The sequence below is a fragment of the Acanthaster planci genome, linkage group LG10 (genome assembly GCF_054643075.1).
Source record: "Acanthaster planci isolate LZ-2023a linkage group LG10, COTS_SCS, whole genome shotgun sequence".
In the NCBI taxonomy this organism is placed as follows: domain Eukaryota; kingdom Metazoa; phylum Echinodermata; class Asteroidea; order Valvatida; family Acanthasteridae; genus Acanthaster; species Acanthaster planci.
This window is the reverse complement of record NC_141786.1, coordinates 12,302,903-12,326,119: the sequence shown is the minus strand read 5'-3', so window position 1 is coordinate 12,326,119 and position 23,217 is coordinate 12,302,903. Positions and strand designations below refer to the sequence as shown.

At 42.6% G+C, this 23,217-nt stretch overlaps 2 protein-coding genes and 3 long non-coding RNA genes across 5 annotated transcripts in view; 3 read left to right on the top strand and 2 right to left on the bottom strand.

Moving 5' to 3' along the window:
• The window catches only part of LOC147797773 (uncharacterized), a 461,720-nt gene that overhangs the window by 74,348 nt on the left and 364,155 nt on the right, over nucleotides 1–23,217 (top strand). The window lies entirely within an intron of this gene.
• Nucleotides 12,021–14,433, top strand: LOC147797790 (uncharacterized). Its single transcript, XM_087142210.1, has 2 exons — nucleotides 12,021–12,225; nucleotides 12,854–14,433. The coding sequence occupies exons 1-2, from the start codon at nucleotides 12,164–12,166 to the stop codon at nucleotides 14,325–14,327; spliced, it is 1,536 nt and encodes a 511-aa protein (XP_086998336.1). The 5' UTR covers nucleotides 12,021–12,163; the 3' UTR covers nucleotides 14,328–14,433.
• LOC110990891 (uncharacterized) lies at nucleotides 14,738–17,351 on the bottom strand. The gene is made up of 3 exons (XM_022255974.2): nucleotides 17,164–17,351; nucleotides 16,868–16,971; nucleotides 14,738–16,514 (listed from the first exon to the last, which is right to left on the bottom strand). The coding sequence occupies exons 1-3, from the start codon at nucleotides 17,236–17,238 to the stop codon at nucleotides 15,134–15,136; spliced, it is 1,560 nt and encodes a 519-aa protein (XP_022111666.1). The 5' UTR covers nucleotides 17,239–17,351; the 3' UTR covers nucleotides 14,738–15,133.
• LOC110986752 (uncharacterized) overlaps nucleotides 19,181–23,217 on the bottom strand; it is a 152,281-nt gene continuing 148,244 nt past the window's right edge. Inside the window, exons 2-3 of the long non-coding RNA XR_015426697.1 lie at nucleotides 19,589–19,694; nucleotides 19,181–19,270 (exon numbers count right to left, since the gene is read on the bottom strand). This is a non-coding gene — a long non-coding RNA (uncharacterized LOC110986752). The remainder of the gene's footprint in view (nucleotides 19,271–19,588; nucleotides 19,695–23,217) is intronic.
• LOC147797789 (uncharacterized) lies at nucleotides 21,430–22,392 on the top strand. Its single transcript, XR_015426696.1, has 2 exons — nucleotides 21,430–22,042; nucleotides 22,289–22,392. It is a non-coding gene; the product is annotated as an uncharacterized LOC147797789 (long non-coding RNA).

Below are 23,217 nucleotides of genomic sequence, written 5' to 3'. Positions count from 1 at the left end.
GCGTCTCGCCAGTAGATTCTTGTGGACTACAACGGTATGCAAAGGTTGCAAAGGGCAGGCATTCATCCCAATCCCTCTGCTTCCTCTTTGGTTCGATCAACATGGAGACAATGTTCACCAACGTTTTATTAAAACGTTCAACCATGCCGTCGGACCTCGGATTATATGCCGTCGTCCGAGTCTTCCTAATCCCAAGAAGTCGGCACATCGCTGCAAAAACTGCAGACTCGAAATTTGTCCCCTTGTCTGAGTGAAGTTCCTGGGGAACGCCAAAACGACACACAAACTCAGAAACGAACTTTGCTGCAACCGTCTCCGCCTTTGCATCAGGAAGCGGGAATGCCTCCATCCACTTGGAGCAATAGTCACCCACAACAAGAACCCAGACGTTTCCACTGTCACTCCGGGGCAGTGGACCCAGCAAGTCCAGGGCCACCCTTTCAACAGGGGCACCCACCCGGTACTGCTGTAAAGGAGCAACTCTGCTTTTCGATGGCGACTTTCGCCTCTGACACAATTCACAACAGCGAAGGTGTGATCTCACGTCGGCAGTCATTCCTGGCCAGTAGTAACGCAACTTCACCTTGGCCAGTGTTTTCCTCAGCCCCAAATGACCACCAGCACTACCACCATGCAACTCATTGACCACATCCCTGCGGTACTCCTCTGGTAGTACCAACTGCCAACGAATTGACTTTCCATCGTCGGACTCCCACCTTCGACTCAATAACCGGTTGCGCACCTCCAACTGACCCCACATAGACCACAGGGTCTTGCGGGTCTTGGAAGTGTGCGAGACCTCAACCCAATCTGGCCAACCGCTTCCACTTTCTTTCAACTCGATCAGCCACTTGAAGCAAGGATCTGCCATTTGGGCATTCTTTACATCCTCCTGGGATACACCAGGCTTGGCAAGAATGCCTCTCACTGCTGACCCAACGACCTCTGAGACTTCTGTTACGGACTCTTTTGGGTCAACAGAACCCTCCCCAGCCTCAACAGTTCCAAACACCTTACCAGGGTCTCCACCACGTCCACACTGCTTGCACTGCCTACGGGACAAGCAATCAGCATGGCCATGTTTGCGACCAGGCCTATGCTGAACTGTCACATCATACTCAGACACCACTTGTAGCCACCTCGCAAGCTGGCCCTCTGGGTCTTTGAAGTTGAGCAACCACCTCAGAGCTGCATGATCCGTCCTCACTGTAATCTTACGGCCGTACAGATACTGTCTGAAGTGTTTGAGATAAACTACTACAGCCAATAATTCTCGCCTGGTCACACAGTAGTTTCTCTCAGCCTTGCTCAGCTTGCGACTGGCATAGGCCACCACTTTCTCCTCTCCATCTTGGACCTGGGATAGCACTGCCCCTATCCCATCACCACTCGCATCTGTATCCAAGACGTAGTCACCAATCGCCAACGGATAAGCCAGAATCGGGCTCGACTGCAGTCGCTGTTTCAACTCTTCAAATGCACGTTGGCATTTATCCGTCCACAGGAACTCACGTGACTTACTCGTCAGTTCATTCAACGGAGATGCGATCTCCGCGAACCCCTGAATGAACTTCTGGTAATAGGAAGCAAGCCCTATGAAGTTCCTTACTTCCTTGACACATTTTGGAACCGGCCAATCAGCCACCGCTGATACCTTCTCAGCATCGGTCGCCACCCCTTCGGCGGACACAATATGGCCGAGGTACTTCACAGACCGCTGGAACAGACTGCACTTACTGGGCTTCAATTTAAGTCCAGCTTTGCGCAGCCGCTCGAACACCACCCTGAGACGCCGTATCTCTTCTTCCATGGTCTTCCCGAAGACAATTACATCATCAAGATAGATCAAGAGAATCTCCCATTGGAGACCTGCCATCACCTTGTCCATTAGCCTCTCAAAAGTCGCCGGGGCGTTGCATAGGCCAAATGGCATATACTTCCACCTATACAACCCGTTGCGCACAACAAAGCTTGACTTCTGGCCGGCGTCCTCGTCAAGGGCAACCTGCCAATAGCCGGAGGCCAAATCGAGTGTCGAAAACCACCGAGAGCCGCCCAACTCGTCCAATGTCTCATCTATGCGAGGGACCGGGTATGCATCTTTTATGGTTCGTGCATTCAAACCCCTGTAGTCGACACACAGCCTCCTCGCCCCATCCTTCTTCCTAACCAAGACAACATTAGCAGCCCACGGGCTGTCCGATGGCTCAATCAAACCTCTGCCCTCCAGGTCTCTCACCTGCCTCATGATCTCTTCTTGGTCCCCCTTCGGGTACCGCCTCAGTCGTTCTTTGACTGGCTTTGCATCATTCGTGTTGATGCTGTGCCTCACAACATCTGTCCGACCAATATCTCTATCGTCCCGAGAAAACACATCTTGATAATCAGAAAGACATCTTTATACCATATGATGGTCTTCCTCCCTCAGAAACTTCACACTGCTTTCGAACAAGTCCTGAAGATGCTCCGGAAGTTCCTGATCGGCTTCCCTTCCTCCAGAAAGGGTGCTCTGACCTTGGTCAATCTCCACCTGAGAGACAATTCCTATAGTGGTACCTTGCCGCACAACTCGCTTCTCCCTGTTAGGGTTAAGCACTCGCAGCGGCAGTACCTCCTGATCACTCTCAACCAACGACCTCGCAAGAATCAAACCTCGCTGTGCCAACTCACCACCACCCTCTACAGGTTCAATGAGCACTGGCCCCGGAACAACCTCACACAACCTACGAATGGCACCTGGCACTACAGCCTCATGGCCAGAGGGAATCACTTTCGTCTCAGTGACAACCACCCTCCCCACAAACGGCTCACCAGAACTAGTAGTGCACTGAATTTGCTCACCATTCAACCTCAGTTACAGAGTCTGTAGATCCAACCGTAGACAACAGGAAATTCATACCCAAAATTCCTGAATATGGCATGTCAGCAAAAATCACCTTCACAGCAGCCACAGATTTTCCAATCTGTATCTCCACCCAGGCAGCACCCACCGCTGCCAACAGGCTGCCGTCTACCTGCTCAATTTCAAAACTCTCGGTTTGCAAAGTTGGCCTCTGTTCCCTCGGAATCCTGTGATACACCGAACTACTCACAACAGTGTCTGACGACCCTGTGTCTATGAGGAACCTACAGTCGGTATTCCGTATCACCCCATCGACAAACAAACCATACTTCGCCTTCTCCCCAGTCATGGGGTATGGAACTGCTACTGGGTCTCCAATTCTACCCTTGGATTCCCTACAGCCTTCACCCTTTGTGGGCCCTGTGAAATTCCCAGTCTGCCCGCGGGCCCGCCGGTCGGCTGGACGGCGTTTCCCTGCTTGGAACCTTGTTTCCTTCTGGGCTCCTTGCAGGCCCGCCGGAAATAACCCGTTTCACCACAATTGAAACACTTGGGTTCGCCTTTCTCCTTTTTAGAAGCCTTAGGCACTCTTTCCTGAGGAATATCGCCCTCAGTGTCTCCACTACGCTTCTGTTTCGCCCACTCCGAAAACAGAGATTCAACCATGGAACAAACCCGTTTTTCAATGGCATGTCCCATTTCTTCCAGTCTCTCCTCTGAACCACGGTCGAGAGCCCTAGCAAACTTTGTAGGTTTGCGATCTTGCCTCCTCTGCTCCTCGACTTTCTCAAAGTTCTCGGTTTCTACCGCTGCCCTTACAGCCTCGTCTAGACTTTTCGGGCGGGCACGGTGAATACCCTCCCGGACTGTCTGACTCTCCACTGCATCCACAAAATGATTCTTGGCAAGACTATCCGTGGCCTCCTCCTGTATCTCAGGATAGGCCTTCGCCGCCAATTCCCTGATAGCCTGACCTAACTCACGAAGAGTCTCCTTTGGTGCCTGCCTACGGTGACGCAGATCTACCAGAAAGTTCTCTGCCTGACGACAATGACCAAACCTCCGCTCAAGTAGCTTCACCAGCTCACGGTAGGTGTGCCCTTTCTCTACCGGTGCACTATCGACAATCAACCTCAGTGCACTCCCTTGCAGGCTTGCAGACAAATACTGTGCGGCCTGCTGGTCACTCCAGCCATTCACCACACGACATGATTCAAAATGCCTGAAATACTCATTCCAAACAACCTTCCCATCATACCTGTCTGGTACAATGTTCGGGCGACGGGAATTCCCAATCCCCGTGCCTTGACAGTCAACCTCGCCAATCACTCTCGGTTCCTTCTTAAGTGCCCAAGGAACCTGTCCGGTGTTACTGCAACGCTCTGTGAGGTTGTCAATACACCTCGCTGGCGGACTTGTCACAAAACTCATCAAATCGGCGTGCAGCTTACGCCTACCGCTGTCAACATCCCCCAGGAATGGGTTTGTGATTGGACTTAGTCCCAAATCACCACTTGTTGACCTGACCCCAGATTTCTCCTGAGGTGTACTGGCACTAGTGCACGCCTTAACAGGCTTATCTAAACCCTTCCCAGGCGCATCAACAGTTGCCACACCCAGTCTCTAAGACTGACCCACCTCCAATGAGGCATATCCTGAAGTTTCGTCGTGCAACCTGAACTCTATCTCCGAATCAACCTCACGTCGAGCACGATTCTTTTCAACGGGCGTGCTCGAAACTTTTCCCCTTTGGAAACTCCGCTGAAGTTCAGCTTTCAACTGTTGGACTTCCCACTGCAGCATTTGATTCTCTGACTCAAGGGACCTGACAGCCTTGGCGCCCTGTGAGTCAACCTCACCTGCAGCCCCAACACTACCCTTAAAACTGTCACTCATCGTGACGTCTCAAATTGTCACTGGTGATAAACCTCACACCAGTACTGTGCTACACCAATAGCACAACAACAAACCACAACACCTCACTGAGGGTTATTGGTAAATCTCAACAACCAGAACACAAGTTGTTGTTCCCCCCACGTCAAAAGCAGTCCTATAGGATCCCACTTCTGACACCATTTGTGGCGGCGACACTCGCCGTCGCCCGCCGGTCGACGAACACCGAAGTACCCTCCAATAGCGGGCGGGGCAATCCCACAAAATTATTTAATAAACCTCGCATGCACATGAGCGGCTATGTACACACAAGGGGGGATTATGTCACGAACGGAGGACTCTAGGCCTGTCCGTTTGTTGGAAATATACCAACCCTAAAGGAATGACAATCAACGTGGCTACCAATCTACCAGGTCAGGTAAATCTCAATAAACCTCAGTACAAATAGTGTCTTAGAGAGCAACATCAACAACTGTTTTATTGTCCCAAGTCAACCTCACAGTACATGTATAAGCTTCAACTGTGCATCCAGGTCTGTGACTAATAAACCTCAACACAGCAATCAATTTATGCAAGTGATCATGGAACATAAGCATAAAGACTGTGTAATAACCCTCGTGTATTACCACAAGTAACCCACAGCGACAATAACCCTCACTGTGGCACCTGGTATGATCAACAGTAACAATGTCATGCAACTGCACACACTAGCCCAATAAACATAGGAGTAACCTCGTAGCAAACCCCAAGACATGCAAGCTTCGGCTTAGGTTACGGAGCTCTGAGTGAACCTCAGTGTGACCACATGCGACCAGGCCGACAGGCTTCCCGCAACCCAATCCCATGTAGTGAGAACACTGTTGCACAAGCCACACAGGCCTAAACGTCTCACACCACTCTTGCTCAACCCTACAGCCACCAAACTGACACTCAATCCCACTTATTGTAAGTGATAGCTTGCTAACAAATATTCTGAGGTCTCACCGTTCGCTGCCCTCGACAGATCGCCGAACACCGCGCTGCACAACCCGCCAGCTGTGTGTGAGGCTGAATTAGCGTTTCGCTCTATCTGCACTGCGATGCTTCTACCACGACGTCTGGAGACGAACTAACTACCAAATTACTGACTACGCGCCAATGGATGCGCCGCGCGTCAGGGAACCAGACATGTATTACTAAACTTGCGTCAGTCCACAGACTGTTTCGCCACAATATTTATTATGCATGTAGTTCTGCAGTGTAATGAAATAAAGAAATATATATTCACGGCCTCATTGAAAGGAATCCACTCAAGATAATATAGATTTTGTTTATAAAGAAAAATTTGTATCTTCTCTTTCTTTGCTTATATTTTTTTAGAATACATTTTCTAACAAGCATATTAAAGGAAAGTAGTCAGCGAAATTCTAAATTTGTTTTGTTTTTACTTCAGACTGGATGCACAAAGAACAACGTACATGATTAACTGGGACCGTCAAAAGTGGCTTGGCTATTACGCTGTGGGAGACATCCTTTGCCCTCGCCTTTTTGGAGCCATCAGCACAGTAAGCGTCATAGTTGATAATTGTCTCCAAGGTCCGGTGTGGAAAGGGCCCTCTGTTCTTGAATGGTTCTTTCATTTGGTCTCGAGAACCTGTGCAATACAGGCAACAGTGGCGTGCTGTATGCCAAAAAAACCCAATTGTAAGGACAGTTTTCGAAATCTAGCTTAACCAAGTACAAAAAATTCAGTTACATGTAAAGTTTTCTTGAAGATCAAGTTTTGACACAAAAATGGCAATCGGCAGATGAAGTAGCTAGTAGCATATTTTACTTCTAATCACCATTGCAGCTGCATATCCCATAGAGTTTCGTGAGGAGTTCGTAGTTTCCAAAATCAAAGAGCTTAGTGGATTTTCCCCTTGTTAAGAAAAAATTATTTCATTTTTATCTTTTATGATAGATCCAGCGCCACTTCCATCCACAGTTTGCATGTATATGATTTTGTGAATGGCATGGTACCATGTTAAAACAGAAGACACCAGGAAAATCGCCATTCTTCCTAGGTAAGTTCATAAAATTTAACTTTTTTCTGTTTTATATCAGGGTTTGCCTTAAGGTGAACACGTGCAAAAAAAGAAGATAAAAGGATGTTCAACCAAAGTACAAAATGAACTCATAAAAACCTGTCCTTGTACTTTGTGCTGTAAATTTAGACTCATTCCGGTGTTCAGAAACTTACCTCCATTTCATTTTGCGAAGTTGTGTTACCTGCTTCATAACGGGGGGCAGCACTTGTTGGAGGTTTGCAGTGAAGTCGTGTGCCTCAAAACAGACGAACACTACGGTGTTTCGTGTTGAGTTAGGATGTTGTACATTCACAATTTGAAAGCACATCTTAAGAGTGGTGCCTCCAAAATCCCCGCCTACTTTGACCCAAATTTCATTTTCGGGGATGAAGCTGTGCCAAATTAGGGACTGGTGTCTGGAAAAAAGGCAATGTGTTGATCACTTTCTGTCACTTTATCTGTATGTGAAGGTGTAGCAATTTTTTATTGAGTAATATTACATTAACTGTATAATACCTTTGCAAAAATTATTTTTTTGCAAGTTTCTACTGCTTTATTAAAAGAATTCTTGCTAACCCTTCCCAATAATATTGGTCCAATTACATTGCTTTTAAAATTTCTTATTGGATGGATGGATTCACACCTGTCATGCCTGTCGAGATAGTCTAGAACCATGGAAGACACATCCTTCACTTTTACACAGGGTACCTCCTTTGTCTCCATGCCATTTGTTCCAGTTGCTCTGCTTGATTTGAACAACAGTGGAGCCATTGTGCCAGTGATGTTGTCCTTCAGGAGCTCTGTCTGCTGACCCCTCATTGCCCTTTCAGATGGAATGGACACACCCATCTGTCCTAAGTACCTGTGTAAATTTTTCATTGAAGCCTCATTTGCAGTTTCAGATTAATTTTATTTTTTAGAGTGGTTTAGTCCCCTGCAAACTGCATTTTACTTTATTTTTATCTGTTTCTTTAAGAAGATAATTATAATTGAAATAAGAAATTTATCTAAAAATGCAAAACTGCAGTAGGTACGGTGTGGTGTAGTTAAAGTATTTTACACATACATCACATTCACAAGAGCAAAGCCATGACTGCAAGTTTGCCCTTGACTAATTTTGTATACATGTATCATAATTAAAGTAAGAGTTTTCTGCCTTTTAATGTGTTACATGTACCTGCGAAGTTTTCGTAATTGCTCCCATGCAAATTGACACTCCCGCATCATTGCTAGAGATGAATTTACACTCATGACCTCCCCACTTTTGGAAAATGCACTGCTGCAACCGGCAGCCTCAGATTCAGAGTGATTTACCAGTTGCACATATACAGACTGATGAAGAAATGGATGTCAGCAAAAGATTACAAAAAGAAAAAAGGAGGAAGGATGGGATATTTAGTTCAAAAAGAGAAACTGTATTTTTTATCCCTTAGTTGTTTATTCTTTCAATTTTGTAAGTGGGCAATTCCGATTTTTTTAATTAATATTAATTTGCTTTCTGTGGTTAGATCCATACATTTTTTAAAACTTGTACCTCTTCTGTTATTTCTCAAATATTATTGAAACTGATATAGTAATTGTCAGTGATTGAAAGCTCCTGGGATGTAAGTTTAATCGGGGGGGGGGTACAAACATACCGATGGAAGGTTTAGTTTAGCGAAATCCATTCCACCCAGTTTTTGTCTTAACGAAAACGGATGGTTGGTAGTTGCCAAGTTCTGCATAACCGTAAAGGGAATTGCACGTGCAATTTTATGTTCACTTCAGTATTTCACGGAAGACGAAGACAATTTGAGTCACCACCACAACCGTGAGTCTTTTTTAGAGAAAAATATCGCCTTGCTTACTCCAAGAAACGTGCCAGGCACTGTGAACGTTGAAAGAGATTGTAGCCAGAAAACATAGAATTCTCTTCACCAAAGAAAGCTTTGGAGCGCGGTTTCCCGCCTTGCAATTTACCTCGGACGCCTATAACACAGAACACAACCCTCAGTCGTCCCATGGGTCATTGCATATAACAACGGAGTATACTGGTATCATTAAGTCAGTATTATACCATAGTATTTAAAATGTTATGTGATTTTGGGCTCCACGGCTCTGATCTAGCGGAATCTCATCCCATCTCATCTCTCCTCCCTACTGAATTTCCATATCAAATGGCAAGATTAGTAACCATTAAATTTTTAAACTAGAGACCACTGCACTGCTGGAGTAGTTTCGGACCCATTTTATTAGTCTGTCATTAGGCGTACCTCAACCGGTCCATTGACACCTTGTTGGAGATCCTTACCATTATCCCCAAGGTGTCAACTGGTCGTCCGGTGATAAGAAGAGGTACTTTTGGCAATAGAGAAGGCTAAATACCTTCGGAAATTCGAACTGGGTGTGTCAATAAAACACATGATCAAGTCGGGGCACTTGAGACCCAGATAACGCATTCAACTCGGAACAACAGAACTGCATCATACGGATGACAGGAATTATAATGATATATAGACTGACAAAAAAGGTCTTTTCTGCTGACAGAAAAAGGGTTCGTACCATTTCATCGGGTTACGTTATCAAACTTTTGTTGGTAATGGCCATGAGGACAAAAACTGTTAACTTTGAAAAATATACGAAAAAGTATTTGCATCTGACTTGACGTGTCATACAGTCTTGATTTTCCTTAAACAGTTAAAAACTGTTACGCGACGCAATCACACGATTAACATGCATCGGTAGGCAATATGGGCGATGCCCCATGCGAGCAAAATCAGTCTTTTCAAATTCCATATTCCATACACGGAGCAGGCTGGTGCTTTAATTAAGGCTCGTTAAGGGCACCACGCGTAGATGCCACCATGGTCTGACCGGCCACAGACCTCGAAGAGAGAGTTTTTTTTTTCCTCCTTGCGGTGTATGATGCAGCCGACACGACAGTTCTTGGTCTTTCAAGCCTGGGCACCAGTGACAGTCCAACAAACTTTCCTTTCAACATTTTTGTGACATCGTCACTATTTCGTATAGTTTTAAACATCTTGTACAAGGCATATATAGCTGAAATCTTTGATGACACAATAGGTTCCTCTTATTGAGACGGTTGTTTTATTTTTAGGGTTTAAAAACACCCACTGTATTGGGTTGGGATTAGGGTTAGGGACACTGGTTAGCGTAACGGACCAGCTCATTGCCACTTGACGTCCGCGGCAACCTTTTGTGTACATTTACATGTACTACAGACATACTGCACATACGTGTACATGTACTTGGAGAGTGTGATGTCAAACCCTATACTAATGCTTGCCATGTAGAAATCGGGTAAACCATGTGGCTTCTCGACACAGGCTCTACCCCGTATAGTACTAATGGGTTGACCGCGCAAAGTCAAGGCTAGTTAAGTCGGGGACTGTTTGGCCTGACGTTCGTCATCTTTGGCCTCGACATTTCTGTCAAGGGACACTCAGACAAGAGGGCAGAAAAAAAACTAATAACAATTCTTTTCAGTACCCCAAGAAAAATGATTGTCTCAATTTGGGAGAAGAGCAAAGAAGTACAAGTGAACATGGTGTACGCCGACAGCCCGATTCACTGAGTTATATATTCAGCGGAGGACAGATCGAAAATAAATGCTCGTGGACGTCAACAGTTTTGGTTTAAAGGCAAGAAACCAAGTGTAGCTTAATTTTAAGCAAAAATGTGAGCTAACTAAACGATTGTCTCTCCCAGTTTCCATTTGTTTATTAATTGTTATATTCATTTCTTTTATTCTTAGCGGAGTAACATTCCATAAATCCTTGGATATAAAAATATAGGATGTCTGTTGGGAAGAAATATCTATGTCACTTCGCTCACATTGACTCGTGAATCGCACAGAAAAATTCTTGAAAAATAAGCCATTGTCTCCATCAAATCATGTCAGGGTCACCGGAGAAACACACAGTGCAGCTCTTGTTCAAATTTTTTTATTCTTTTGACGTACAAATTCACTAAAAATGTACACAGCCCTTGCCTCCAATCTCGCAAAGCTTATTAAATACGGCGGTCCAAGTCAGGGTTATGTTATTTATGTTATTAATGCATGCACATGGGCATATTGTGGTTGTAGCTGTTCGCATACACGTACTGTACATGTACACATGCAAGGCGAACGTTTCTAGCAGTCACACACGTGGGTTGTGAGTTATTAATAAAAAGTAATAAATCCCAAGAATTTTCGAGCTGCATGGTCCTTGTGGACGTACCGTACATGTACATGTATGTTGAGGTCTACGTGGACTTCGTATAGCATTCAGAGCAGTTGCCTTGACCTTCAATTTTTCCTTTAAATTTCCCACTCGGCACAAAACAGCCTGCTGAAAAATACTCAACTAGTCCCTTTCACGTGGCATCACTCTCAACATCTGTGAACACTGAAGATTAGTGTGTCTTGTCCTTTACATGTCTTCAAATAAAATACTCGTACATTCATGGATTTATGATGCTTATGAAATGTTTATGTGAAAGTAAACAGACCAGGGGCCTTCAACAAAGGCTACGATCGATCGTAACTTAAGTTGCGTAGGGTTATCCTTCGCAACTTAAGATGATTCCTAAAATCGATTTCAAGAAAATTGCGACGAGTGAACTCGTCGCAATTCCCATGGTAATTCATCGTAAGTTACGATGACTTACTAGGTCATCGTAACTTACAACTTTGGACCAAAGAAAGATTGTTTCAGCAATGGCGCTTATGTTTCTTGCGAATTTTGAGGCAAGACATGCTCTTCGAAGAGAAAGAATTTTTCGTGATAGAAAAAAATTGGGCCAGAAATCGAGCATGCCACACAGGTAACACCTAAGACTTACCATTAGTTAAACCATTTAGGCCTATTTATTTGTACTATAAGTTTGTATGTTCCTGTCTGAATTCTCGTATCGAGCTTCTCACATAAACGATTGTCATGGCCGGGGCCGCTGGGGAATTCAAAGTTAATCATCAATTATTCATTCATAGCGCCGCCATTTGTCGGCTCCCAATAGCTTAATGATGGCGGCGCCCATGATTCAACGAATGTGTGGGATTTCTGCCGCGTTGGAATTGCCGAAAACACACACTTGCGAAATGGAGCACCTTTCTTTAAGGGAGTGTTTTTCCTTTTTATACCTTCATATCTTTTTGGGAAAGAGGTTCACTTGATACCACCTTGCAGAAGCCTATGAAATTAGGCTGTATTTAATAATCTAACTTAACCAACTTTATGAATACATAAGGTATATCGCAAATAGCGACCGCAAGGAATCATGGGATGCAAAAGGGTCGATAGGGCGCCACCGCGCGCTTACGTTTGGACAGTCCGAGTGAAATTCTCATGACAACGGATTCCTCAAGTTTGCTTGCAGTTTTTGTTTGCCGTTTACGATGGGAATTGGTGACCACTGTGCTGTGTTTGGTTGTGACAATACTCGACGACATCCAGACAGGTGTGTAATTTGTTGAAGCACATAAATACCTCAATATTTGAAAGTGTAAAACTATAGTCGCCAAAGCGCTCTACCCCGGTCTTGTCCGTGACGTTGTGCAGCAGGACGTACAGTATATGTACACGTACGTTCCCTTTAGGCTTTTTTAGTTCTTCCGTGGTTAGGCCTAGGACCTGGGCTGACATATACGGCTCTCTGGAATTCTTCTAGTTACACATGCAAACCTCCTCTGATACAACATTGTTGCTTTATGTACATTCGTGAACATCACTGTGGTAACTGAAAAAAATTTTTTTTTCTTAATGTTCTGTTCAGTTCTCTGACATGTCTGACTGTATTTAATGCAATGCATATGAGGGCCAGGGCCGTTTTCATAGTATTGTGTTTGTGCACAGTGACATAATTTCAGCCTCTGTCTATTTGCACAGTTAAAATGGTGGTAAGATTTAACAAAAATCTACTGGTCATAATTGCACATTGGGTGTGGTGGCCTGTTAAAAAAAAGGACCTCCTCCTTCCTTTTTGTTGAAAAGATAGGACGCTGAACATGTTTTTAATATTGCCTTTGTCATGTGTCTGCATCCCAATTAAAGTCAATGGTATTGTTTATCATTTTCTTCACATGTAGGTATGTGATCAAGGAACATGTAAAGGTATTAAAGTTCCACATCTGCCGGAACAAGAAACACTTTCCTGTTTGGACCCAACTTCTTCAACGAAAGAATTACAAAGTTACTGCATCAACTAAAGTCTGCAGCAACCATTTCAAATATGGAGAGCCATTTCCTGTTGATCCACATCCAACATTGTTTCTGAAGGGTTACAAGACTGAACCGGATACGTCAAGACGTCCACCAGTGAAGCGGAAGGCATCAAGTCCCACTACACCACAGCCAAAAAAGAAGACTAGAACAAGCTGGTCTAGATCAATCGGTGTTCAGGTGGATCCGGTAGATATTGAAGTTGCCAGAGTCGAGCATGACCACTGCTATGCAAAACTCCTGTGTATTAAGAACACTGTTTTCAGTTCAGGCTATGTTAATCATCTGGAAGACGAATTGCAAAATATAGATACTCAGTGCAATGAACTGAAGAACAGATTGAATGAGGCTAAAAATGATTTGGAGAGACTCAGACAGGAATCTCAGGCCAAAACAAAACACCTATCAATGAGTGAACTTGTGAAGCTTTACACTGGACTCCCAAATTATGCTCTTTTTCAATGGCTTTTTGAAGAAGTTAAGCATCATGCAAGTAATATGCAGTACTATAAAGGCAAAGTGTCCCAGACAGACAAAAAATACCAAAAGAATAACCTTGAAAAACCGGGACCCAAAAGATCACTAGCATTAGAGAATGAATTTCTGATGACACTCATGAAACTAAGACTTAATCTCCGAGAAGAAGACTTGGCATTTCGTTTTGGGGTTTCCCAGAGCACAGTGTCACAAGTAATATCCACTTGGGTACCCTTCCTTGACAAGGAACTTCAACCACTCATATACTGGCCTAGTGAAGAAGAAATCTTAAAATACTACCCCCAGTGTTTTCATAAATATAAGGGTACAGTTCGCTGCATTATTGACTGCACAGAAATTCAGATTGATAGGCCCTCACTAGCTGCATCTAATGCACAGGTGTACAGTCAATATAAATCCCGGCCAACTCTGAAGTGCCTTGTTGGTATCACGCCAGCGGGCACTATTTCTTTTATTTCCAAACCTACTGGAGGAAATACATCTGATAAGAAGCTTGTTAAGATGACTAACATTATTGAAAAACTGGAACCAAATGACATTCTAATGGCTGATCAGGGTTTTAATATTCAAGAACTGTTACTGCATAAAAGTGTGAAACTCATAATTCCCCCATTCATGCGAACAACCAGCAGTTCATCTCAGTTCACAGAGTCCGAGGACACAAGAACAAAAACTGTTGCCAATGCTCGCATCCATGTTGAAAGGGCAATTGGCCGATTGAAGGAGTTCGCAATACTAAAAGGTCCAATTCCACTGACAATGGTTGATCTTATGGAGTCAGTCCTTGTGGTGTGCTCTGCCATAGTCAACCTTCAGCCAGTACTTGTTCCTCTGTCATCCTAGCAAACTAAGTAAAATATTGAAGGGAAACTTGGCTTTTTGTATTTCTTTCTTGTATTTAATTACAAGCAACAGCTTTCTGCCAAATCCGATTATTCTGACATATACAAAATTGTGTATACAATCAGTGCTCAAAAATGCTCTGACTGCTCAATGAATCTTGTCAAGATAACTTCTGAGCACATATAATTGTTATAATACTATGCAGCCCTTTTATAATTTACCAATTGTTCTGACATTGTCTTGGGATACCCACCTACATGTGTATTTTCAGTGAGATGAATGGAAAATAAATTACAACATGGAAAACTAAAGAGCACTTTCTTTTCACTGTTACTTTTCTTTTAATTTTAAATTACAGTGTATTTTCTTTTTACTTTGAAACAACAGTATGAATGCCACCTGGAACTTCATGTATGTTGTCAATCTCAGGCTACCAAGGACGCATCATTTAAGAAACCAATTGTGGTTGGACACATATATGCATACGGATCTTCCATACAAAATAACTTATTTTCCTCTGCAGTGCCTTAGTAGCACCCACAAACAAATAACGACTTAAAAAGTATTCTTAGACAGTGAAAATATCAAGCCTCATTTTTTAGACAACATTGTCTCATGGAGCATATGCACACAGTGTCAAGTGTTATGTGAAGATCCTTCCCAGATGACTACAGTTTACGAAGCCTCGACTGTCGCAGTCTTTTTCTGCCCTTTGTTTGAGAGCTGCATGAGGCACACTTCCAAACAGACTTCCGCTTCTTGAGAAATGCTTCTGAACCAGTTATGCCAACACAGCCGTAGTGGAATCATCGCATGCAAACATCACACCCAATGCTATTTCGACTATCCTCTCTGGGGTTACTTTCACATTCCTCAGTACAGAATCCACATGGATACGTACATGTTACATTAGAAGCAGATGGGTTCATTTTCACACTCTCCTCAACCCTGCACAAAACACTATCAATGATTTTACGGATAGAACGATCCCGAACAATGTTTTGTACTGATCTTGTTCCAAATTCTTTGAGAATTCCCTGAACAAAAAATATGTACAATTTTGGTTTCAAACTAGCAATGAACTCTGTGTCAAACTGAATACGTTCTGCATGAAAATTGTTGTGTTTACTGACAGTTCTGACAATAAAATCGGTCCAACTGTATCCGGTGCACCACATCTGCACTTGTACTTGGGTATAGTATATGTGTGTCCGACGTACTTGCAGCATTCCATTTTCCATTGTCAGGCAAGATCCCTTCTTGGTTGAGAAGTCTTGAATCTCACAGAGTCTGTGGGTGTACGGGTTTTTAATTTCTAACAGGCCATCCCCACAAACGTGGCACCTGACAATACCGTCAGGTGAAGCCGCAACATAAGGGCAATCGATATTGACCCACAGACCCGTCTCTTCACAGGTAACACCCTTGTGCTTATAATGAAGCCTGTGCCACGCTACATATTGTTTTCTTGCTACAGGTTCCTGCATTCTACCCCAGGTAAGAGCAGATGAGTGTGGCGAATCATAGTAGCCCATGACTTTAGCTATTTGGGAATGGCCCGACAAGCCGTTTTCCTTAATGGATGCAGCACAATCTCCTGCTACACTTGCCGTTATTCGTCCTATACGATGCTGTGTCCACAAGGTAGAGGATGCTTGTTTCTTTGTTTCATTTGCTAACAGTATCTGCTGGTGATGATTCAGTTCAAGTTCCTTGATGACATCATCGGCACTCCCCCCACTGGACTTTTGATGTGCTTCTTCGACAGTTAAGACACCTCGAGTTGTTTCAACCTCCTCCTCCTTTACATATGCATGAATGTTGGGTGTCTGGTGTGCAGGGTCTGCCTGTTGTTTGACATACATCAGCATTCCACAATTACCATTGGTAATATCTGCCAGTGCATCAATGTTAAAGGCATATACTGGCCTTTTGTTTCGATGTGCCAAAACTCTGGGCTCGAATTCTGACCTGTAATTTCTACTGGACGTTTGCTGAGTTACATCAGCCTTCACACCAACAATCTTTATGTTCTTGGCAAACTGGCAATCATGGACAGGTTGTCCCTTCTTCGGACCTTGGCCCCATGCTTGCTGCTGAGATGTACACGATGAATTCTTCCCCTGTTCCACTGCTTCAACGACTGCAAACAGGAGGCCACTGATGTGTTTGCATGTTGCTTGGATTCTGAACAAAAAAAAAGGAAGGTGTGTTTGTCACCGGTATGATGGTTATGTTGGGTGCAAACAGTCGATCTGCACTATTTATCAATGTTTTGAGAAATTTAAGACTTTACTTCCCTTTTTGAAGAAAGATTTCCATAGGCAGATGACACTAATTTTCCATGTAACGACTTCTTGGCCATCACAAAGCAGTAATACAGGTATACTCAAAAATTTAAATTTAAGATTGAAAATATCAAAGCATTTATTAAGAAAACACTTTTTCCTCTCAATGTTTTAGGCCTGTCCCAGGTTGTCAAGTGTTATCCTTCTTTGGAAATCTTTCCCTCGAGTTCGCTAAAACTGCCTGATTCTTACCCAACGCAACATGTGCACTCAGCTGTGCAGACCTGCCCTGTTTCTTTATGAAGCACTACCCATGTATAGTATGGTTGTTCTGAAGTTTTCACCTGTGGTATGACCTAAAAGAGAACAGGTAAGTAGTTATGTAGCCATCACAAAGCAGTAATACAGTCAAATTTAAAGAAATGATATCATGGCATTTACCCTGAAAAAAAAAATCTGGCCATTTCCATATGTTTATGGAAATCTTTCTAAATAACACATTGCATTGGCCCACAGCTGAAAAACACAATATAAATATGAATTCTAACCTTTCCACGAACAAAGCAGTAGCATAGATTAGAGCTGATGCCGTGGTATTGCAGGGAATGGATGTGCCCTGACATGTAGAGACTCTTCCCAAGGGCCAGCGTTCTTCGTCCTTCGGTTTTTATTAGGCCAATCCTTCGGTTACCTACACACACAAGAAATATAGGCCTCCAATTGTTGACATGGTCGAATAATAAGTAGGGCGTAAGTAAACTACATGTGTACAGTACTCGGTGCAGTAGGCCCCTTGGCTTAAATGTTCTAAGTGTTCATTTAACTGGCACCGGCATCATTTTAGAAAATGCTGTTCTGCCGTTCCCTACCTCTGATTGGCAAATTCTCAATACACCCCTGGCGACAGTTTAGTGAAAGAATGCCGGAAGGCTGGCATGATGTAATGAGAATTGAATAATCAGAGAAGGAAACGGCCATGAGGAGTGGTAAAACAGCATTTAATAGAAGGATGCTTGTGCCAGCTAAAAATAGGCCTACACCTACACTGCCACGACTGCCTATAATTGTATAAATGATATTTTGCAGAAAATAGTATGTTAGGCCTACTAACAAGAAATCCATTTTCTATATCTTGATCTTCACACTGCACAAAATCTGGCTGTTAACGTGCAGTCTCTCATGCATCGCCCCCATTACTTAGATTTATCTAACATTGCCTTGAAATTTTTCACATCTGGTGCTGATTTAGGCCTAGTTGCAGATGGCAAAGTATTCCACTCAGGAATGGTCCTTGTATCAAAATTTGCCTACCAGCTTTTATATAACTGTCGAGCTGATCTCTGTTAGTATCAGGCAGGCTTGAAGGGCCCTCCTCCCATCCTTCCAGAAGCGTCTCCGGACGTGGTAGATGAATTAGCCCACCATCGAAAACCAACTTGTCACGCTGTGACCTTTCAATTTCCTGCACATACTCCTTGTCTGTTGGTTTTGCAGTCAAGCCTAACTTTTCTGCCCAAAATGCCTTTTCTGCAAGCTCTGACTGAGCTTCGTCTCCATTAAGCGGTACTTTCTTTCACGCAAAAAACGTTGCAAATCATCTACCTTCATAGAAATAAAGCTACCAGCATTTGTCATACATGTCATTGTCATACCTGTTTTTTATCGATCTGGCTTTAATTTTCGCGCTCGCGCGTAACTAAGACTAGAGAGTCTGTAGTTACGGTAGTTAGTTCGACCCAGATGTATCCCATGATGCTTTGCGGAAAGCGCCCTCTCGTGGTGAAAATGCTAATTGCGATATACCTTATGATCAGCTGTTACTGATAGTAACGTTAGTCTCCATGGTAGTCATAAGGGCGCTAAGGGGGCCACTCAAAACGTTAAATGTTTTTAAATTTTGACTTTTTTCGAAATGGTGGGTGGGTCAAGGATATAAATCGAAAATCTAGATTTATTTTTCATATTAAACTCATGATCTGCTGAATCACATAGACTTGGCACGGAACACCGAAAGTCCCCTTTATTTTCTCATATTCATTGACTCAGTTCAGCAGAAGTAACTTGTATTGTTCAACAACGTTTATCTTTTTAGTGTAGGCCCTACGTATTAGTTGTTTTGGTCAGCAATAATGTACATGAACATGTGGTTTGCTCCATGCAACACATATAAGTTTTTCTTATATAATAATAATAAACAGGGCATAAAAAATTAGATAATTTATTTTTGACTAAATTTTTTAAAAACAGATTTTAGGATGGAATGCTTTGTCACTTATTGTTGTACAATGATTTGTTTGGGTTGACCTTTATTGCTGATTTTTGTTTTCAGCGCAGCAATGCAATCTCTGCTCAGCTGCAACTTCTGATTGCTTGCGGTTCTTCGCAACAGGGTCATTTTACACGGTCCATGGTGATCTCCATGATGTCAGCATATCTTCTGTGTGTAGAATCGTCCATCGAGTCTCCAGAGCTATCTTTGGGTTGACCAACCAGGTCATCAATTTTCCTGCCAACCTGCAAGATGTCTTTCAGGCACAGCAAGAGTTCTTTGCCATTGCTTGGGTTTCCAGAGGTGGTGGGTGCTGTAGATGGAACCCACATCCGTCTTCATGATGCACACATGATCCGCCATGATGCACACATGATAGTGCCATCCTTCACGGCAGTGTCATTGGTGACATGTTTAATGATGGCAGGTGAGAGACAAAAAAGAGGTCTTGTCCAAACCCGTAACACAGTGATCTGCAGCTAAAAATCCTAACCATTTGGCTACATGTCACATAAAGTTATTGGCAAGTTGCATAACTCTTCTGTAACTATTGTCCAGTATACAATTAGATTTGAATACAGTTATGCTTGGAATGTTATCTTCAAGCAAACCTGAAAGCTCATTTTTGACTGGACACTACATGGCAACAAGTATTGCAATTTGTACTTGTAAGGAGTCTATAAATTCATTGAGTGAATTCTTACCATTGAATTTCAGGCTTCATGGAGTACTTATTGGTGACACGGGCTACCCTCTGCGGCAATGGCTCATGACGCCCATTCTAGATCCCACCTCAAATGCCGAACGTCACTACAACAGGTAAACATAAGGACCACATTAAAAACGAAGTCAAAACCTTTTCATCAATGTGGCATATCTGATGTTGGCATGCATTTTCAAAGGGTTTCAAATTAAAACAAAATTGGTAGTCTTGTTTGACAGGATCCTGGTGTGTTCAAAGCATCTCACCTTATAGTACATGTATATTCACAATATTTAAAGGGCAGTGACTCTTTCTCCAAGTTGTCAGTCGATATTGCATAAAATGCCCGATCAGTGACATGATCAACTGAATATATCCTTTCTGTCTTCTGTTTTGTAACTGGTGACTTCTATGCAAATTTAGTTTCCATTTTGGGGTTTTTGCAGGTGCCACAGACGAACCTGTGTCCGGATTGAGCAGACGATTGGCCAGCTGAAAAAAAAATTCCCGTGCCTTTCAGTTGGTCTCCGAGCTCATCCTGAACGAGCATGTCGTTTTATAAGGGCGTGCTGTGTTCTGTTCAATTTGTCAAAAACCTTTGGGGAGCCAGAAATTGAGTAGTATGATTCCATTGAAGATGACGACCATGACGTGATCCCATATAATGGCCCACTTCAGGATGGAGAAGCTCATCGAAATCGTATCATTGACAGATTTTTTTGAATTTGAATTTTTTACAAAGTCAAACAGCTGCAGGTAAAATTCAAGTATTGTCTTTACTTCCCTTGCTAATCTACAATTTTAATCCTGGATAAACACAACTGTCTTGAAGCTAATATAAGGAAATTGTAACATCTAGAATAATAGACAAGTAAACGAAACTTTTATATTTTAAGTTATTTAGTTTGAAGTTTTATTCAAGAGAGTCTGAAAGCAATGTTTTGTTTATAACATTGGAATGTTACAAATTTGCAAGCTTTATTTTTCAACAACTCATCAAATCACATTCCAATACAAGAGTTTCACAATAGTGCAACTCCTAGAGTTTGCATTTGCAAATCGTTAGCCAATCACACTGCACAAAACCTGTCGACCCAATGCACATTTGGAAAGGGTTGACAGATTTTGCACATTTTGATTGACCAACGTGTTGCAAACTCTTGGAGGAGCACTACTGTGAATCGCCCATATTAGTCATGTCTTAAGTTCCAGTAGCAGCGTTAAAGTCGAGTCCGTCACAAGTCCTTTCTCAAGGCCTTTTCACAAGACCAGTCATGAGTAGCAGGGTGAACAATGGCAAAGGAATGCACTTGAGTTCATTTTAATAGCTTGTGACTTGCTTTTGAGAACAGATGCCTATAATGGACTTGCATGGGACTTTTGATGGACTTGACTCCAACACTATACAATAATTAACAACTCTTTTCAGTTAGTCCAAATTAAGATAAGTCTTTAGAAATTGGGGAAAATGCATCAAGTAAAACGACAAAAAGAGCAGGCAAGAACATTTTGCATTAAGTATAATTATTGGGAAGGTTCACATGTTTTGTTTGATATACAAATTTTCCCTACATTTCAGCAAAGTTAATCATATTTAACCTAAGGTTGTGCCTCCACAACTGCCCAATGTTTGCCCTCAATTCTTTCAGAACCTCGAGCTGCTCCTTCTGTATTTCTAATCTCTCTCTCCTTATGGCCAGCCTCTCCCTTTCAATATCTCAAATGCTCGTTAAGGGCTTTGCTGCTGCTTCTGAGGTTGAAGAAATTCTCCTAACTTTCAATGGCTCAGGATCACAGATATCTTCCGTCAGGATCACAACCTCCCCGACACCATCCACTTGATTCTCACTCCCGTTGCATGTATGACTGACAGCTGTATAAAAATAGAAATAATGTGTATGATGAACATGGAGCACCGAGGGCGCCCTCTCTCCGACAATTTAATCTCTGACTAGTACAGGATATGTGAACTTTGACTACTTTATTTGCATTCCTGAGTCGTGGGTGGACCACATGAGGTAAAACTGTAAAATAAAGAAACATAAGAAAAACACACTAAGTACTAATAACAATCTGCATGCATTTACACAGGTTGGCAAGAGATTGAATACTAAAAAATTAGACATAAAAATATGAATGAAAGGTTGGTAAATCGCAAAGGCAAATACATAAAATCACCTCGAAAAGTCTTCAAGAGATTGTAAATGTCACATGAGACAATCTATGAAAATTATCTTACAGAACTGTGCTCTCAAAAAGATGGAGTGTTTTCATACTATCTATGGGTCTTGTTGCAGCAGTGCCGAGTTTTCACGGCCGTCTCGTGAGGGCGCGCTTCATAAAAAGGCCACGCTTAGCGCTAGCGCCTCGGTGTATACAAGTTAACAGAATTCAGAACAGGGTTTCAAATCAGCAATCATCATACATCCTAGGGGGTTCAGAAGTATTCAGTTGGGTAAGTTATCATTTGAAATCTTTATTCAGTCAAGGCCATTTTCAAGCAAATAATGGAGCCGTTTATATGGGTTATTTATCTAAAATTTACTATGGGTTATTACGCACAAATCATTGCTGGAATACCAACTCATCTCCTGGCGTGCCTTTTCATTCTATTTAGATTGAAGTCATTAGGAGAGTGTAATGTTAAAAAGATCTTTATTAAACGTGCTGTTAATTATCTTTGTTTTCTCTTTACTTGAAGCTCACATATATTCAAGGGAGGGACAGCAACTACATACCGGGAGGGTTTTTTCTTGAATTTCTTCTTAAATGCAATAAACCAGATTGCCAACTAAACTTGGAAAATAGTCTACAGGTCTGGAATACTGAAATCAGCAACCTGAAAACGAGAAAAATGCATGTAGTTCCTAAATACACTGTAAACTGACAGCGCTACTGCAATTTCCAAATAAGGATACACTAATTCCAAATACGGAATCTAGGTTATGAATATTCATGACATCGTGGAAAAAAATGGCGAGTGCATGCACTTAGGCAGGCCTCAAGTGCACACAAAAACTAAGTTCATAACCTAACGTGACATTCAATTATCCTCGATATAAAGAAAGAAAATGACCAAATATCCACTGTTTCTTGACCAGAAAACAATACTGAACATTACAACCACATCATCTGAGAAACTCGCTTCGCTATTAAGGAAAATTCTAAGGCCCAAATCCGGGGAAAGTTTTCACAAGGCACAAGAAAATTAACAATGCAATACAGAAGTTATGGTGGCAAAATGTGCCTGAAATTTACGCTACATATTACTCATCAAATAACAAACAATAATCACTTATACAAATATCAACGGAATCTTAACTCACCAGCCGTTTACTGGAGTAAGGCTCACAGAACAAAGTGGTCTACAAATGATGGAAAAACCGGCTCTACAATGGGTTAAAACCTGGCGTGACTGAACGACGGTGCAACTTTAGTGAAAAAACTACAAAGACCACGAGAGGGCGCTGAACTACTTGGACCGCGACTACGCCCCATAGGGGCGAACATGAGAATGGGGGTTTTGGTAGTTTTATGAACTTTTCAAATCGAGTATTCAACTTATAATTATTCGATTTTGTTTCATTTCAAGTTGGGTATACTTTTTTTGTAAATCACACATCTGCCTGT